The sequence below is a fragment of the Poeciliopsis prolifica genome, unplaced genomic scaffold (genome assembly GCF_027474105.1).
Source record: "Poeciliopsis prolifica strain line A6 unplaced genomic scaffold, Auburn_PproV2 SCAFFOLD037, whole genome shotgun sequence".
Taxonomy (NCBI): Eukaryota; Metazoa; Chordata; class Actinopteri; order Cyprinodontiformes; family Poeciliidae; genus Poeciliopsis; species Poeciliopsis prolifica.
This window is the reverse complement of record NW_026562412.1, coordinates 735,907-753,804: the sequence shown is the minus strand read 5'-3', so window position 1 is coordinate 753,804 and position 17,898 is coordinate 735,907. Positions and strand designations below refer to the sequence as shown.

The following is a 17,898-nucleotide window of genomic DNA, read 5'->3' as shown; positions in this document are numbered from 1 at the left end:
TCCAATCTGGATTTAGCCTAGTTTAATGTGGGTTTAATCAGATTACACCAGTTTAAAGTGGTTTAATGTGATTTTTAACCTGAGTTTCAAACCAGGTTAGAAACTCAGGTTAATCTGGTTTACTGTGGGTTTTAATCCGGGTTTATCCTGGTTTAATTGGTTGTAATTTGGTTTTAATCTGGTTCCTATAGGGCCGCCTGGCGTTCGGGAACCACCACCTGCCTCAGACGCTGTGCGTGAACTTCGAGGACGCCTTCCTGACCTACGCCACCAAGCCGCCGTCCAGCCACCTGGACCAGTTCATGCACATCGTCAAAGGGTCGCTGGAGAACGTGCGCGTCATGCTGGTTCCCAGTCCGCGCTACCTGGGCCTGCAGAACGACGAGTCAGTCTCTGGAAATGAATAATCAGCTTCATACAATCTAGGCTTTAGTTGAGCAGACTAGATCTAATCTGGATTTCTCAGCAGAACTCTAATCTAAACATAAACTTTAGGTTTCTAACCCACATGTGTTTTCTTTTTGTATTTATTGTGTCAAAGTGTGACCTTTGTGTTGACCTTCATCTGTCCTCCAGGCCTCCCAGACTGATGGGCGAGGGCTTTGTGGTGATGCAGTCCAATGATGTGGACATCTACTACTACCAGGATGAACCCGGTAACAGCTGGACACATGGCTCCGTCCTGAGCCTCCACAGACAAAGCATCTGATTTAACTGCTGTCCATGAGGACAAATACGTTACTGACTTTATGTTCATCTCTCTCTCTGTGTCCCTGTCTCTCTCTGTGTCCCCATCTCTCTCTCTGTGTCCCCGTCTCTCTCTCTGTGTCCCCGTCTCTCTCTCTGTGTCCCCGTCTCTCTCTCTGTGTCCCCGTCTCTCTCTCTGTGTCCCCGTCTCTCTCTCTGTGTCCCCGTCTCTCTCTCTGTGTCCCCGTCTCTCTCTCCGTGTCCCCGTCTCTCTCTCCGTGTCCCCGTCTCTCTCTCTGTGTCCCCGTCTCTCTCTCTGTGTCCCCGTCTCTCTCTCTGTGTCCCCGTCTCTCTCTCCGTGTCCCCGTCTCTCTCTCTGTGTCCCCGTCTCTCTCTCTGTGTCCCCGTCTCTCTCTCTGTGTCCCCGTCTCTCTCTCCGTGTCCCCGTCTCTCTCTCCGTGTCCCCGTCTCTCTCTCCGTGTCCCCGTCTCTCTCTCCGTGTCCCCGTCTCTCTGGGCGTCCCCCTCGTCAGGCCTGGTCCCTGTGGAGCAGGACGGGTCTGAGGAGGCTGAGACGAGCAGCGAGGACAATAAGCTGCAGGACCTCCCTCCATGTTGGGGTCTGGACATTGTCTGTGGAAAGGGGACAGACTTTAACTACGGGCCGTGGGCCGACCGCCAGAGGTGAGCAAACCCAACGCACCTCGGCCAAAGAAAACTGCAGCTGAAACAATCAAGTTGCAGCTATGGTTATTAAAATGTGAGTTTTAATCAGGAAGGTCTGAGAGTTGAACCCCAGACCTTTCTGTTGCTAGGCAACAGAGCGCTCTGGACTGGATCTCTTGATGTTATGGACAGTAAATATTTGTTTTGAACGTCATTTAAAGATTGGAGTTCCTCTTTGTTCTGCACTTAGAGCTGATTTAGCAAATTCAGAAATACTTTATTTACCTAAACATTAAATGATAACAGTCAGGAAACCTGGGAGTAAAGATTTGAAATGTCTTCCTCTCGGGACCAGACGAGAACCTGCCGTCCCCGGCGTAGCGGTCCCCCGGCTAGCGGCCTCCGGTTAGCGGTCTCCGGCTAGCGGTTTTCGATTAGCGGTCTCTGACTAGCGGCCTCCGGTTAGCGGTCCCCCGGCTAGCGGTCTCTGGCTAGCGGTCCCCGGCATAGCGGACTCCTGTGTAGCGGTTCCCCGGCTAGCGGTCTCCGGCTAGCGGTCTCTGGCTAGCGGTTCCCGGTTAGCGGTCTCTGGCTAGCGGTCTCCGGCTAGCGGTCTCTGGCTAGCGGTCTCCGGCTCACTATTTAGACCAATATTAGATAAATTTTCATATTATTATGCTGAGAGATTCCTAATATTGCTACCCAGAAAGGGAATTGGAATGAATTTAGAATCCAGAAAAAAATTCTTCCAGAACAGGAACATATAGATTTTATTATGACTTAGAAACTGTGCCTACTCATTACCTTTACAAATTTAGAGCACACTTAGAAAGTCCAGAGAATACTTACTTACTTATTTAGCAACCCAGAACAAGGATTCGAACTTGGAACCCAGAAAACTTCAAACCCAGAAAGGAATTAGACCAGAGGATACTTACTTACAGATAAGCAAAACTGAGTAGGAGCGTCTGGTTTATTTACTTTAGATCATTATTAGCTTTTTCTTTTTCTGCTCTTTCCTTTGTTTTTTGTTTTTTTTGTATTTCCTTTTCATTTCTGTGAAGCACTTTGTATCGCCTTGTTGTTGAAAATGTCCTACGTAAATGACCTTTTACCTTTGCAGGGACTGTCTCTGGAAGTTCTTCCTGCCGGCCGACTTCCAGGCCATGAAGGTGAGCGAAGTGGCCCAGCCAGGAAAAGCCCGGCAGATCCAAGCCTTCGAGCTTCGCATGAACATCATCGCTGACGCCACCATCGATCTGCTCTTCACCAAAAACAGGGTGACTCCGCTTCCCTCTGATCCTCTTCCTCCTGCTGTTCTGTCTGTATGCATCAGTTATTGATATCGCTTCATGTTTTATTCTCTTTCAAACTGTTCTCCATGTGAAGGGAATATGAAAAACAGACAGGATTGTCCTTCCTTCCTTTGAGCATTTTCTGTTCTCCTTTATTTTTAGTTTGTGATAATGAGACATTTCTGTTTGCTGTCTTCGTCCTCTGCTCTGCCTTCATCGCTGTTGCTAGGAAACCAATGCCATCCATGTGAACGTCGGCGCCGGTTCCTACCTGGAAGTCAACATCCCCATGACTGTGGGAGAGAATGGTAAGTAGGAGTTTCACAGCAGAAACATCGGTCGACCACGATGTCGGCTTTGATGTCGGCAGACATCTCCGTGGCTCTGGGTTGGATTTAAAGAGACAGCAGCACCTCATCCTTTATGCTATTTGCAAAGATTAGGATGGAGTTCAGCTTAGCAGGCAGAAGTGAGTCTGGTGGTGATGTAGGAGTAGCAGCTGATGAAGCATCAGTGGGAGGCAATGCTACCTAAAAAGCTAGCTACGCTAACCCTAACGCAGGGGTCACCAACATGCAGGCGCCCTGTTGTTTATTTGGCGGCTTGGCGCTTTTCTGTAAGCTGAAGAAGAATGAGCGGAGTTTGAACCTCCTGTCGTTCGTTTGGATCCCGCCAGAGCTTTTTACCGTTTTTATCCGTCTGACGGGTCACCAGTTGGCTGACATCTGCTGCTCTTCCTGAGCGTCGCGCTAAGACTGCGGGCTGAGCAATTTAATCTGGTTGAAACTTTCCCCACAAGAGTAGAAATTAAGCAAATCTTGTTGCTTCACCTTCTCCCATCTGGACGCCCCTGAGAGTCAACATCCCCCTCTTTCTGTGGATCACATGGGTAGGCTTCTCTTTCAGGCCTTTTATAAGCATCATTTGTTTAAAAAAAAAGAAAAGTGCTGCTTTTGGTTTAGGTTTGTGCTGGTTTTGTGGACATCGTCAGGCGTTGGAGATGTCCAAGGTGCAGTGATGGTTTTTTGTGCTGCCCTCTGATCTGTTGGACCTTTTTTTTTTGACATCTGCTGATGTCAGCCAACGGGTGACAAGAAAAGCTTATAAACTGGCGACCCGCCAGAACCGCGCACGGTAAATACTCAGGCAGGATCTTAGAACTACGGGACGTTCAAACTTTGCTCATTCATTTTAGCTTACAGAAAAACACTAACTGACCGATAACCTCTAGGCTTTGCTGTGCCCTTTGACTCCCACAGCCTCGCTCTGATGTATGCGACGTACACAATGTTTAGACACAAAAGCACTGTTCTCAGTTTTGCCTTCTTTCCTAAACGTATAAATATCACATCGTGCATCTTATTGCAGCCCTTATTAATTGCCATGCTTGTATATTCATACAGACTGGGAGTCAGTTTGCTGTGTAATTCTGCTCATTTTGATATTTGTTTAAATATTGTCAATTATGTCATGGTCTCAGAGCTTCTGTGTTACATTTTTTTCACTCCCCAGGAAAACAGAAAGTCATGGTTTCATAGGTTCCTGCATTCATAGGTTAAGGATAAGTGAGTTTTGGTTATGTAAATTTTTGCAGGAGTTTTTCTGGCTCTGCTGCGTCTTGCAGCCGTGACCTTTGGAGCGAACGCTCCTCTGGGTTCTGAATAGAGCTCATTGACAGGAAGCTGTAAGCAGAGCAGAGAGGCGAGTATGGACCAGAGGAAGTGTGTTTTGTTGTCGCCATCGGCTGTCAAAGCACAAGCAGAGAGTTGGTCGATAGGCTGCCAGCTGGGACTTTATGCCACAGATCATGTTGAGGTCCAACTCTCAAAGGTCAATCAAACTGAGTTAGCTTCATCAGGCTGACGATGAGGACTTTTGTCCTTCTTGTCTCCCTCAGGCTACTCCCCCAACATCAAAGGCCAGCTGCTGCACGTGGACACCACCAGCAGCATGCAGTACCGGACGCTGCTGGAGGCTGAGATGCTGGCGGTAAGTGGCTGCCCGCCCCGTTGCACGCCGGCCGCCCCGTCGCACGCCGGCCGCCCCGTCGCACGCCGGCCGCCCCGTCCCCATCCCGCTGACCTGAGCTTTGTGTTGCAGTTCCACGTGATCGCCAGTTACCCCTGTGTGTGGAACATGCCCCAGTCGTGGCAGTGCGAGATCGAAGTGTACAAGGCCACATACCACTTCATCTACGCCCAGAAGAACTTCTTCACAGGTCAGCAGCAGCAGCGCTGGATCATGTTTCTGCACCATGGCTGAACCCACCCGGTCCTTAGAGACTGTTTCTCTCCTCTCAGATCTGATCAAGGATTGGGCGAGCGACAGCGCGCCGGATATCTACTCCTTTGTGCCGTATTCCTGGAAGTTTAAGATCTTATTCCACCAGTTTGAGATGATTTGGGCAGCGAACCAGCACAACTGGATCGACTGCTCCACCAAGCAGCAGGAGAACGGTGAGCAAGCCGCTCTGCACGAAACGTTTCCGTTCTTCAGCAGCTCTCATCACCTGGACAGACATCGGCAGGAAGTTAAAGTATTATTATTTAACAAAATCAGATTCAGCTTCAGAGAATCTCTGTGGTGTATGTAAACTTCTGGTTCCAGCAGCTTCAGCTGTGATAAGTTTCTGTAGTTAAAGGCTTCACATGCTGATTGATGGCGGAGTGATGTTCAGGTTTTGCCAGTGGGGTTAGCCGATCGATCAGCTAATTGATTGCGTTATCGATCTGCAGTGTACCTGGCGGCCTGCGGCGAGACGCTCAACATCGACTTCACGCTTCCTTTCAACGAGTTCGTCCCCGCCACCTGCCACACCCGCTTCAGCCTGAGGGTGAGTCCGCCTGCTGCCTCTGGTTGTGCTCTGATCCGTCCAGCTCTGAACAAGGCCGGCGCCGCCGCGTCTCTCCCGCAGGCTGAAGACACCGACATGCGGCTGTCGCTGCCGGAGTGCCACCCCAGCCGCTACCCGCTGCTCACCCTGGCCAAGGACTACCAGAGCGTCAAGCGGCCCGGCGACGGGGCGGCGTCCGGAGACGGCCAGGCAGTCCCGTCCTCCAAAACCAGCAAGCCGCGCTGGAGGAACATCACCAAGGCAGAGTGAGGCATGCTGGGACAGCCAGTATGGCAGGCCAGCTTAGCATTTAATCCCACTGTGACAAATATCTTTTATTATTGTTATTATTATTCAATATTAAAAAATTTTAAAAAGGCGGATTTGGAGGAGAGAATGAAAATTCATCTTTTTTTTTTTTGGGGCTCAGTTCAGAAGCGCAGACTTTCTTTAGGGTGGGTCGAATTGTTCTAGAAAAGATGGATTAAACCAGTAACATTTCTTCATTCCTTCCCTGCATTCCTTCCAACAAACATTACAGACTGACATAGCAGGAATGGTGTTGATGTGCAATATAATTAACCAAATAATAGAACAAATTACAGCAACAAACACAAACAAACAAGGAATGGATACATTCAAAACAAAATGCAGAACATAATGTTTTGGCTTCCCAGCAGAAACATGAAATGGTCAGATATCTGACTGCTTCAGTTCATCTAAGGAAGCTTTAACTCAAAACATCTGCAATAAATTACTGAAAACCAATGAAATTATAACGAGCCGGTAAGTCACCATTCGATCAATACTTTAATTAAAGTGTCTCCAGGTAAAATGTAAACGCTTGAACTAGTGAAGATGCAGTTGTAATTTCTTGAATCTGAAAAATAATCAAAGATCAATTAAATATTTGTTGATATTCACATTTATGACAAAACAGCCACTTAAAACTCCACAGGCGACTGTCTGCACTTTGTCCCAGCATTATTAACACTTTATTGCCATTATTATCTTATTCTTGTCAAATATTTTAAAAAGTGGCAGCACCAGGCAGACTTTCTTACTCAGATATCTAAAACCTCATTTTGATGAGTCATGGATATTGTAAAGTATCATTCATGTTGGTCAGATTTCTGTCATGTAATTGCTGATTTTGTGTTGAACGTTGACGTGTTAAACCAGAGGCGCAGCGTGAATAATCAGCTGGGTAAAACGTCAGATTAATCTGCAGATTAATCCCAGCGGTCTGTGGAATCTGGTCAGGTGACCCGGTGACCCTCAGGTCAGTAGCTGCTAAACCAATTGCCTCGTTTCTTGTCGTCAGTGCAAAGGTCGGCTGTTTGCGACCTGACGGCTGAGCTCTCAGCAGCTGAACATGGCTGACATGTTGGGCCGTTTCTGGTCCAGTGAAACTTCTTCTTTCCCTGCATAAATCAGTCATCTTCATCAGGAAACAGAAACATTTGATTTGTTACCTTTAGCTCAGCTTTTGGACCAGACTGAACGTCACAAAATTACCAGGAAAAAGTTTGTAAATTTTAGAGAAATTAGTTGTTTAGATTTGAGTTTCCATCCCATTAAGACGTGAGCAGCTCAGTTTGTTCTTCATAACAGACTCAATCATCGATCGATTGATTCAAACGCTGCTGATAATTTGATGCTGATGTGTTAAAAGTATTTTCTATTAGTAAAGCAAATGTCAAAGTGCAGCTTCACAAAACATTTGACTTCTAAAAACAACTTACATTTCTTCAAATATTATAACTTCATTCTTGTAATTTTGCAGCTTCATTCTCATTAATTCAACTTTACTGAGGTATTAAAATGTCTCCTATTTTTTTTGTTCTGACTTTAGTTTAGTGGAGCGCCTGCGTTTAGAGTCAGCGCTCTGTTGCCACGGGATTAGCATAGCTTTAGCATGACGTTAGCATAGCATTAGCATAGCATTAGCTCATAGCTCGTTGTGTGGAGCCTGAATGTAACTGTTGCCACGGCGCAGGGCCGGCTGGGTGGACTGCTGGAGCGTCCCAAACTTCCTGCTCATCATTGACTACACCTGGCATCCCATCTACCCCCAGAAGGCGGACGAGCAGCTCAAGCAGTCGTGTAGGTTCTGGCTCTGGTTCTGGCTCTGGTTCTGGCTCTTCTGCTGTCTGTTGACCTTCCTCCTCTTCCTCACTGCGTAGTCTCAGAGATAGAAGAGTCCATGCTGTCGGCAATCCGCCCCCCTGACCAGGGCGCGGCGCCACGTTTCCCCTGTGGCGCCGCCCCGGCCGCGCGGCTCCCCGCCGACCCGTCGGACCTGCCGCCCGACCGGCTGCAGGTGGAAATGGAAATGTTTCCAGACTCCCAGATCCTCCTGTACGGGCCTTTGCTGCGTGCCCTCATCGCCATCAAGGTCTGTGGCTGGGGTCACCTGTACGCCTCGGCTTCCTCTCAGATCTGACCTCTGAACTCTCCCTCCCCCCTCCAGGAGAACTACTTCGGGGAGGACGACATGTACACAGACTTTGAGGAGGCCGTGTCCAGCCCGGTGCCGTCCTCGGCCACCTCGTCGGGCCTCGGCTACTCTTCGTCTCCTGGCGTGGAGGAAGGCGATCACGGCCATCCCCTGGACCTGCGGCCCTGGGACATCACCGTACTGATCAACCTCTACAAGGTCCACGGCCGGCTGCCAGTGGTGAGCCGGGTCGCATGGTTCTGTCCGGTTGGGACATGGGATCAAAATGCAGGATGTATATTTGTGATGAAATATTCAGTAATGTAACTGAACTCGGATCCAGAATTGCACAGCATTCTGGGAAAGGAAAGGCTTTAGTCGCTCACAGTGAGCTAAGCTAGCTGGGTAGCATCAACTCTCACGCTGTGATTGCCTAGCAACAGCCTGCTGAGTAACTTGCAGCAGTTTCGGGTTTCAGTTCTTTGCCTCATAACTGCTGAACAGTAAAAACACGAAGCAGAGACATGAGGATATACAACTAAAAATCAATCCATCAACAACCATCGACTGAAATGACTCGCTTGTTTTGTGATGAGCTTATCAGCCATGTCAAATCGGACTGTGTTGATGCTGTGGTCGGTTCTGAGAGTAACCCGGTTCGCTCCTGCAGCACTGCAGCAGTGAAGGTCCAGAAGGCCCGTCCGGCTTCCTGGAGCGCCTCTGCTTCGAGATGAAGAAAGGCTACAAGGAGACCATGCTGCAGATGATCCTGTCGCCCATTCACATCTTCGTCAGCGACAACTACCAGGTACTCGTCCGCCGCTTTCGCATCAGGAGGGAAGAACAAACCGGACGAACTGAAACTTCACTTCCAACTTTATACTCAAATCATTCCAAGCTTATCTGAGTAACTTTACACCCTCATTCTGTGGTAACTTTGTCTTTATCCTAGTATGCTACAACTTTTTTCTAGTGTAATTCTGACTGTGCCAATCTGGGCTGGAAGGCCGCTCAGAGAGGAAGAAGCCATTAAAACGTTAGTTTTCAGACAGATTTGGGCCAGAGGTTCTGGCGTTTGCAGACGTGTCCTCTGAGGTTTGATCAGTGTGATGTGAGAACCGTCTGTGGAGGAGGACGTGACTCTCCTTCGGGGCTCTGAAAGTGACGGCTGGCTGCTGGTTCCTCCTCAGCGTCCCACGGCGGACGGCGTGCTGAGAGACGGACACCTGAGTCTGTCCGGGCTGCAGATGAGGGCGCACGCCATGTTTTCGGCTCAGGGCCTCCCTCTGGGCAGTGACACCCTGGAGTACGCGTGGCTCATTGACATGCAGGCCGGGGCGCTGACCGGCAGGGTCACGGTTCCTCAGGTGGGCGGCTAAGAATCAGTTTCCCACATTCAGAACTGGATTTCTTGTGATTTTCTTTATTATTCTGTGAAATGGTTAGCAGTGAGCGCTAACGTCTCTGGCTTTGTCCCTGTTAGCTGGCTAGCATGGTTGAGTGGGCAGAGACGTTCGTTTTCCACGTGGTTTCCAGAGAGTTCCAGCTGGAGCAACCCAAACCCTCCATCACCTGCCAGCACGGCGTGGACCGACGCATCTGTGCTGACAAGGTACAGAAAGAAAGTACACCCCTCTAATATGATTGCCTGAAGAGTCCACAATATTTCTGGAACATAATGAATCTGTCGGACTGCTACGTCCAAATGGACTCATGCTAGCCATACGTTGGCGTTCTGTGATTGCACAATATGATGGCATGCTAATGGAAATGACCGGACGTCAGGGATGTACTTAGTTTTTCATCTGTTCAATAAAGGATGGTTTGCAGTGGTGGCACAGCTAACTAAACTGGAACCAACTTGGTATTTAGCTGAAGCTAACACTGATGCAACATATTTAAGCAGCTAATGCTAAAGTGCCATTACCATTATAATTAGCAAGTGCTAACAGCAGTGTGCTGTACCAACATGGTAGCTGGTGGAAGCTAAAGCACTATAGCAATGCGGTTTCGAGCTGGAGCTAATGTTACGATGCTATTCCAACACTTTTAGGAAAGGCTTTGAAGACAGTTTTTAAACACTTCAAAATAAGAACATGAATATAAATGGCAAACTCCTTATTAATGGTTGATAACTTTGTTCAGAAATTAGTGATTAAAATTATGTGGGAAAACAAATTTAGGGAAAGCTAACTGCGCTAAATGTTTTCAAAGTTATCCACATTGCTAAATGAAGCATGAAATCAGTGCACAGACTGCTGGGCTTTTGGCTTTGAAGGAGAGTGTACTGTCTTTTCAGAGCTCTGCACCTCTCTGCTAAGCTTTCCCTTCAACTCTGACGGTTCTTGTTGTGATTAGCTGATGGTTGGGGCAGAAGCATATCTCTGAGTTTCCATGCCAACAGCCGATGAGAACAGGGATATTTTTAAAAGCGGGCGCCTCGTTAGTGTGATGACTGACCCGAAGCTGTCGGTGTTTCAGTTGGTCCGCCTGCCCGGCCACTGCCGCACCTCCGAGGAGCTGAAGTACACCATGACACGTCTGGCACTGGACGGAGTCGACCTCTTCGTCGTGGAGCACGGCTGCGCCGCCAGCGTCAAGGTAACGAGCGCCTGGGGCGCCACGGTCGGCGCTTCGCCTCCGCCGAATTCACTCCAACTCTCCTTTCTCCAGACGGCCGCCGTCCGGGTCGCCACCTGCAACTTGCACAACCAGGCGGTGGGAGAGGGCATCAGCGCCGTGGTGCAGGACGTCAACATGCGGCAGTACATCGAGCAACAGCAGCCGGGTCAGGGGCAGCCTCCCCTGCTGCGCCGCTCCGTCTGGCTTGAGGCGGGCTCGGTCAACCTCAACCTCATCACGGCAGACATCGCGCTGGCAGCCGACCACCCGGCCAAGTGTGACGTCCAGAGACACTTCCTGGAACTGCACGACGCGCAGACCAGAAGGTCAGCAGCCGACTTCCTGTTTCAGACTGAACCATCTTCTGTTGCTGCCCTCCGATATACCAGGCTAACTGCTAGCCTGGCAAACACAGTCCTGTTGAATATAATAACACTATGCTAAGCTAATTGCTAGCCTAGCGAACACAGTCCTGCTGAATTTAGAACCATGATGCTAAGCTAAATGTTAGCCTAACAAACACAGTCCTTTTGAATTTAGAACCATGATGCTAAGCTAAATGTTAGCCTAGCAAACACAGTCCTGTTGAATTTAGAACCATGATACTAAGCTAAATGCTAGCCTAGCAAACAAAGTCCTGCTGAATATAAAATCATTATGCTAAGCTAACTGCTAGCCTAGCAAACACAGTCCTGTTGAATATAAAACCATTATGCTAAGCTAACTGCTAGCCTAGCAAACACAGTCCTGTTGAATTTAGAACCATGATGCTAAGCTAAATGTTAGCCTAACAAACACAGTCCTGTTGAATTTAGAAACATGATGCTAAGCTAACTGCTACCCTGGTAAACACAGTCCTGTTGAATATAAAACCATTATGCTAAGCTAATTGCTAGCCTAGCAAACACAGTCCTGTTGAATATAAAACCATTATGCTAAGCTAATTGCTAGCCTAGCAAACACAGTCCTGTTGAATTTAGAACTATGATGCTAAGCTAACTGCTACCCTGGTAAACACAGTCCTGTTGAATATAAAACCATTATGCTAAGCTAATTGCTAGCCTAGCGAACACAGTCCTGTTGAATATAAAAACACTATGCTAAGCTAACTGCTAGCCTAGCAAACACAGTCCTGTTGAATTTAGAACCATGATGCTAAGCTAACTGTCCTGAAGGGAATAGAAAGTTTGAATCTTCCCGGGAGTAGAAAGTGCTCCCTGTCGGCTGTAGGAACAGTTCTGTGTTTAGACGGAGCCGCTCCTCTCCATCTCCTCCAGGCTCTGGTTTCTGTGGCCCGATGACGCCAGCCTGCGCAGTAAGCGCAGCCGGAACCGCTGCGGCTGCCTTGGCGGCTGCAGGTTCTTCGGAGGAACCAACATGGGTCTGGACTTCTTCAGGCTGGAGGAGCTGACGCCGTCGTCCTCCTCCGCCTTCTCCTCCTCCAGCGCCGAGTCCGACATGAGCTACGGTCAGTCGCTGCTGCAGCCCAGCGAGTGGATCGTCACCAAGGAGACGCCCAAAGTGGACGGTGAGTAGCTGAGCATGCTAATGCTACGCTATCGACTGGGAGCCGTGGTGCACAAAGGCGAGGTTTTTTAATAATCCAAGAGTGAGTAAGAATCCGCTCTGTCTGTTATTATGGTAAATATTTGTATTTTTATTTTAGTTCTTGATCTTTGTGGAGAAAAGGTTCCAATATTAACTAATTCCAGCTTCTGATTGATGCTTTGTATTAGTGACGGGTCAATGATTATATGAAATCATTTCTAAAAAGCAACAGTAATTAGTAGAATGGCTGAGTTTATCCAGGTGTATCTGGGATTCATCCTGATGCCCTATGATGCCTCAGCACTGAGCAGGTGGATTTATTACGTTTCTTTAACCTGCAGGACATGATATGAATATAAACTAAGAATCAATTTCAGCTGAATTAGGATTCAGATAGATCCAGTAGAAACTGGAAAGGACCGGACGAAACAACAACCAAGTGAAAACCAAGAGCTTATTTTCTGATGTGGATCAAAATGGCCCCAAACAACCAAACCTTTCGTTTGGCTTCAGGCTCCATATCGACCCTGTAAAAGATCAAGAATCCTTTTGGCAAATGCATCCCGTTACAGATTTGCTTCCTTATAAACACAGTTTGGCGCCTCAGTGTCATTTCCAAACACTTCCTGTATCGGTCACGTGACTTCCTGAAAGCAACGCGCTCCGACGCGGGGTTCGGTCTGAGGCTTGACGCAGCGCCGACGAATCGGTGTCTTCTACTTTTTATTTATTTTTATTCTTTTAATTATTATATTTTGAATTTTTGTAAAATTTCTTTTAATTTTTTATCTTTTTGAATTTATTTTTATTCTTCCCTTTTCAAATGTCTTCTGTGTTTTTTAATTGTCATAATATTATCAGTTTGGACAATTTTATTTTATTTTAGATTTTAAATGTTAGAATTATTTGTATAAATTTTGAAGTTTTAAAACTATTTGATTAATGTTTATATCGCAGTTTTATTTTAGTACATGTTTCAATTTCTTTTAATATTTTTTTTAGTTTTAATTATATATTTTATTTATTTTTACTTTGAACAAAAAAAATGTTCTAATCATTCACAAGTGTCTTGAATCCTAATTCATGCTTATGAATGATTCTGGGAACATTTCATCATCAGGCAGGAAAAAAGTTCATATTTTTCCCTGATTGGTGGATGTGATGTAATTAAACCTAAACATGGTGTCTCTGTGTGTCTCTGTGTCTGTGTCTCTGTGTCTGTGTCTCTGTGTCTGTGTCTGTGTGTCTCTCTGTGTGTGTGTGTCTCTGTGTGTCTCTGTGTGTGTCTCTGTGTCTGTGTGTCTCTCTGTGTGTGTGTGTCTCTGTGTGTCTCTGTGTGTCTCCGTGTGTGTCTCTGTGTGTGTCTCTGTGTGTCTCTGTGTGTCTCCGTGTGTCTCTGTGTGTGTCTGTGTGTGTCTCTGTGTGTCTCTGTGTGTCTCTGTGTGATGCTGCTGCAGCATCATTTCGTTCTGCTTCAGGCTCAGTTTCTGAGTTTCTCTGGTTTCCTCAGGTAAAGTGGTCGGGCTGAAGCGAGACACGCACTCCCCCTGCCTGCCACCAGAGGTGCCAGAGAGACGTGGCCAGCAGCACCTGAGCCTCCAGGTGCCTCAACGCTCCCATAGCTCCGCCTCCTCATCCGAGGAGAACAGCTCCTCGAGCGCAGCGCTGCCCCTACTGGCGGGAGAGAGAGACTCACCGTCTCCTAGTGTCGAGGAGCGCCGCTTCCCACTCAGCGCCAGAACCCACACCGAGTGAGTTCCACACACACAGAGACACACGGGGACAGAGACACACACACCCTTTAATTAACAGAGTTTTCTTTTTACTAAATGTCAGATTATCATTTATGGATTTTAGTCTCATCAATATATTTTCTAATGTGAAGTTTTGTGTCGGATGTTTTGGCTTCGCTGCAGTTCACTCAGCATGATGCTGCCACCACCATACCATGTTCCCAGGCTGTCAGACGTGCTCTTTTGTCCTCCAGAAACATTTGAGATTCATCTTCATCAGACTGGAACATGTGGGAATATTAAAGAAAATCCCAGTCTTCTAATCCCAAATTAGCTGCCCTACATAAACCTGTGTCAACAAGTAATTAACTAATTAATGATGATTAAGATTTTGTTTGCAGACACATTATAATTTTGTTATGGTTTTATATTTCCTTCTTATTGCTTCCAGTTGTTATTCTGGATGTTTAAAATATCTGCTGGTTTCAGTGTCGCGAGTTCAGATGACATCAAACTCTCAAAACCTCAATATTATCATTTATCTCCATAATTTTTACATACAGTTCCTAACTTAGAGAGCAAACTAACATTTCCCATCTCGTTCATCATTTGTCCCTGCGGTGGTCCTGGTAACGTGTTTTCTGGAGGATGAGTCCTCCCAGAAGTGATGTGTGATAATACTGCCGTTTCCAGTTTGTCCTGGTTTACTCTGGTTGTATCAGATTATAATCCGGTGTAATCTCTCTGTTGTCCTGTGTCTCCGCAGCGCGCTGGGCGACGTCCCCGAGGCGTCTCCTCTGTCCCCCGGTTCCCAGGACCGCGTCGCAGTGCGCTCGCCGCTCTGCTCGCCGCTGCGCCGCCAGTCTTCTGTCCATTCGGGTCGGCTGGGCAGCACCAAGAGCCTGTCGGCCGCCGTGTTCGCCGACAAGCCGCCGGCCGTGGCGGCCTCTGTCGGCGCCGGAGGCGTCCAATTCAGCAGCGAGGTCTCGCGTAGCGACGAGAACGTCCTGGACTCGCCCCGACAGCGGCGCAGCTACGGCTCCTTCCCCTTCACGCCGTCGGCCGACTCCAGCACCTTCCACCAGTACCGCTCGGCCGACTCCAGCATGTCGGTGGCCGAGAGCGAGGCCTATTTCTCCGCCACCGAGGACTTTGAGCCCATCAGCAGCGCCGACGAGGGACCCGGCACGTACCCGGGCCGCAAGAAGAAGAGACGGCAGCAGATGCAGCAGCCGCAGCAGCCGCCGTACCACATGGAGAGCTACAGGTGAGGTCAGAGGTCGCAGTAGATCAGATAGATTGAGCGGCTCTGCTCCTGTAAGGACGGACGAATGAATCATTTAACTCTGATTTAATGTTAAAGCTGAGCAGCTTCTGACGGAACACGGGCGGCCAGCACCGCCATCTTTAATCTCATGCTTCCTGTCTCACTCCATCAGCCAATCAGACGCTCTGCCTCTTCCAGCCGCCTCAGCCAGACGCTTTCAGGACAGACAGAATGAAGTCAATCAGCATCTCCGCACCACACAGTATAGATTAATGGCTGAAGGTCAGCTGTTCCCCCGGCCTGGCAGCGCTGGGGGTTCTGGGGGGCGTTCCCCCCCACAGAGTCAGCTGTTCCCCTGGACTGTAAAGAGGCCGACGCTCCGTTATTCCTCTCTCAGTTTGTTTCAGTAGCAGCTTCCGCACTTCCCATATTGGTGCCTTCTGTCACTCTCAGCAACGGATTAAAATGATTTAATCCGTTGTTTCCGACCACCTTTAAACGCACCATGAGCGCTAAGACGCTAGCTGTGTTTACACCTGAGCAGCATCGAAGGAGACCTGCTGCTCCTCAGGTGTGTTAGAATCAAGTCAGCAAAATGCAAAGAACTTTGCAGTTTTTCCCAAACTAAGCGACTGAGTTGAGTAAAGCTCTGTAATGTTTGCTAAAAGATAACAAGCTAACAGTGAAAGAAATATTATTATTGCCACATAGACTGATTTTGCTGTCTGGCTGCAAAGGGAGAAATAAACAAAAGTTCAAAAACACAAACCAGCAGCAAAACATGGCTGCAGCATCTTTTGCCGTTCTTTCACGTGTTTGCTCCAGTCTGTTTGCACCGGAGGTCACGATGTGTTGACCTCTGACCCCCAGTCGCAGCTCCATCTACCACAGTGTGGAGGGGCCTCTGACCTACGTCCTGAACGGGGAGCTGATCACGGAGCCCCGCCCGCCGCCGGCCCAGCCGCCGGCCCAGCCGCTGGCCGCCCACCCGTCCCAGGCCTCCTTTGTGTCGGCGCTGGCCATGGAGGAGGAGAGTTCTGTGGAGGCGGAGAAGACGGCCGAGCCCGGCCCGGTGACCCGGCAGCCTCACGTCATGGCCTGCTACCAGAACTACCTGGCCCACTACCAGGTACCGCCCGGCCCGACCCGCCCCGCTCTTCCTCTGGGCTCTGAATGACGCGGCTCTCTCTGCAGGTGTCCAACTGGTCCGTCAAGCAGCCGACCAACAAGAGAACCTCCAAGTCGTCTCTGCATCGGCCGCTGGACCTGGACACGCCCACCAGCGAGGAAAGCTCCGCCTCCTTTGACCAGCTGGCCGTGCCTGGCTTCAAGGTCCGACTTCCTCTGTTCTGGACGGGTTCCTGCTGTTCACTGGGTCGGAACCTGCCTGGTCTGCTCTGGTTCTGTTGCTCCGACTCCAGATGCTTTTAAAAAAGTTCTGCTCCAGGATGCCTGGTTCTCATGGTTTCAGAACCTTGCTAGAGACCCATTTAAGTCCAGTCTGGTTCGGTTGGTTCTGCAGACCCGTTTAGGCTGGGAATGCAGCAAACACAGCAGGGACACTCTGGAGCTTGTGGCGCTCTGTAGAACCTTCCTGATCTGGTTCTGGACTAAGACGAGATTCTGTTCTCCAGGTGATCAAACCGGGCCTGTCGGCCACCTCCCTGCTGGACCGCGGGCTCCAGCTGATGGGCGACAACACCAGGTACAGGAAATGGAGCAGGATGATCTGCTGATCAACCCTCCAGATGCCGACCCTGACCTCTGACCCCTGGTGCGCTTGTTGCCCCGCAGCACGCCGTACACGCCGCTGGATAAACGAGCCATGGAGAACACGGACGAGGACACGACGACGGACGACTGGTCGCTGGAGCAGCCGCTGGCTCAGACCAGAACCACGGCCATCGTGGAGGTGAAAGGCGCCGTCAACGTGGTTCTGACGCCGCTGGTGGCCGAGTCCCTGGACAGGTAGCGACCGGCTGACGGTTCGGTTCCGTTTGGACCGGGACCGGCCCGATCACATGGTTTTCTGCTGCGTCTGTCTCAGATACATAGAGTCCATGGTCCACTTCGCCAGCATCCGGCACCCGGCGGCCATCTTGGACGACTTGCACGGTAAAGTGCTGAGCGAGGCGTATCAGATCAGCAAGTCGACGGTGGCCGAGTCGGTGCGTATCCATCCGCCCGGTTCTACAGGTGAGCCGGTTACCTGTCGGCGACTGACGCTGTGCGTCCACAGAGTCAGACGACCAAGCCGGAGCAGAAGCCGGAGCAGAAGCCGTCCAAGCCGGACGCCGCCACCCTGACCTCCAGCGGACAGACAGAGCTGTCCGTCAAACCCGACAACGTCAAGATAAAGGGGCTCCAGGCCAACGTCTCCATCCCAAAGGTCTGACCTTTGACCCGGAAGGTGACGTGCCCAGGAAGTGTCTGGTGATGGTGTGTATCTATGTCTGTGCAGGTGAACCTTTGCCTCCTGCAGGCCTCCGTAGAGGAAGGCTCCCCGTCCGCTAAATGCGTCCCCCACGTGTCTCTGGTGGCGCTGTGCTTCGACCGGATCGCCACCCAGTTCAGGATGAACCGGTGAGCCGCCCGCAGGTTACCACGGCGACGCTCATCACTGTAAAAACCCAACATTAGCATTAACATGCTAACCTCTCAGATCAGCCACTGAAAATAATGACGGCCGTTATTCAAGATGGCTGCCACGTTTTACTCTTATTGTGATGAAATATTCCTTCTCATCAAATATCAAATGTTTTTCAGTTTGGTCGTTAAATTTATACAACTTTCAAGTGATAAAATGTA

General features: G+C 49.3%; 1 protein-coding gene across 14 annotated transcripts in view; it reads left to right on the top strand.

The window, feature by feature from the left end:
- kiaa1109 (KIAA1109 ortholog) overlaps window positions 1-17,898 on the top strand; it is a 68,194-nt gene that overhangs the window by 7,525 nt on the left and 42,771 nt on the right. For all 14 annotated transcript variants that reach the window (XM_055053380.1, XM_055053382.1, XM_055053390.1 and 11 more), the window contains exons 8-35: window positions 192-385; window positions 577-656; window positions 1,220-1,370; window positions 2,476-2,632; window positions 2,877-2,955; window positions 4,545-4,636; window positions 4,748-4,865; window positions 4,948-5,103; window positions 5,383-5,480; window positions 5,562-5,746; window positions 7,480-7,586; window positions 7,667-7,878; window positions 7,954-8,160; window positions 8,591-8,728; window positions 9,111-9,287; window positions 9,404-9,532; window positions 10,402-10,521; window positions 10,594-10,868; window positions 11,820-12,070; window positions 13,601-13,841; window positions 14,590-15,090; window positions 15,961-16,219; window positions 16,285-16,422; window positions 16,725-16,795; window positions 16,885-17,058; window positions 17,138-17,258; window positions 17,330-17,479; window positions 17,552-17,673. In XM_055053380.1, the coding sequence (XP_054909355.1) occupies window positions 192-385; window positions 577-656; window positions 1,220-1,370; window positions 2,476-2,632; window positions 2,877-2,955; window positions 4,545-4,636; window positions 4,748-4,865; window positions 4,948-5,103; window positions 5,383-5,480; window positions 5,562-5,746; window positions 7,480-7,586; window positions 7,667-7,878; window positions 7,954-8,160; window positions 8,591-8,728; window positions 9,111-9,287; window positions 9,404-9,532; window positions 10,402-10,521; window positions 10,594-10,868; window positions 11,820-12,070; window positions 13,601-13,841; window positions 14,590-15,090; window positions 15,961-16,219; window positions 16,285-16,422; window positions 16,725-16,795; window positions 16,885-17,058; window positions 17,138-17,258; window positions 17,330-17,479; window positions 17,552-17,673 (4,703 nt within the window). The remainder of the gene's footprint in view (window positions 1-191; window positions 386-576; window positions 657-1,219; window positions 1,371-2,475; window positions 2,633-2,876; window positions 2,956-4,544; window positions 4,637-4,747; window positions 4,866-4,947; window positions 5,104-5,382; window positions 5,481-5,561; window positions 5,747-7,479; window positions 7,587-7,666; window positions 7,879-7,953; window positions 8,161-8,590; window positions 8,729-9,110; window positions 9,288-9,403; window positions 9,533-10,401; window positions 10,522-10,593; window positions 10,869-11,819; window positions 12,071-13,600; window positions 13,842-14,589; window positions 15,091-15,960; window positions 16,220-16,284; window positions 16,423-16,724; window positions 16,796-16,884; window positions 17,059-17,137; window positions 17,259-17,329; window positions 17,480-17,551; window positions 17,674-17,898) is intronic.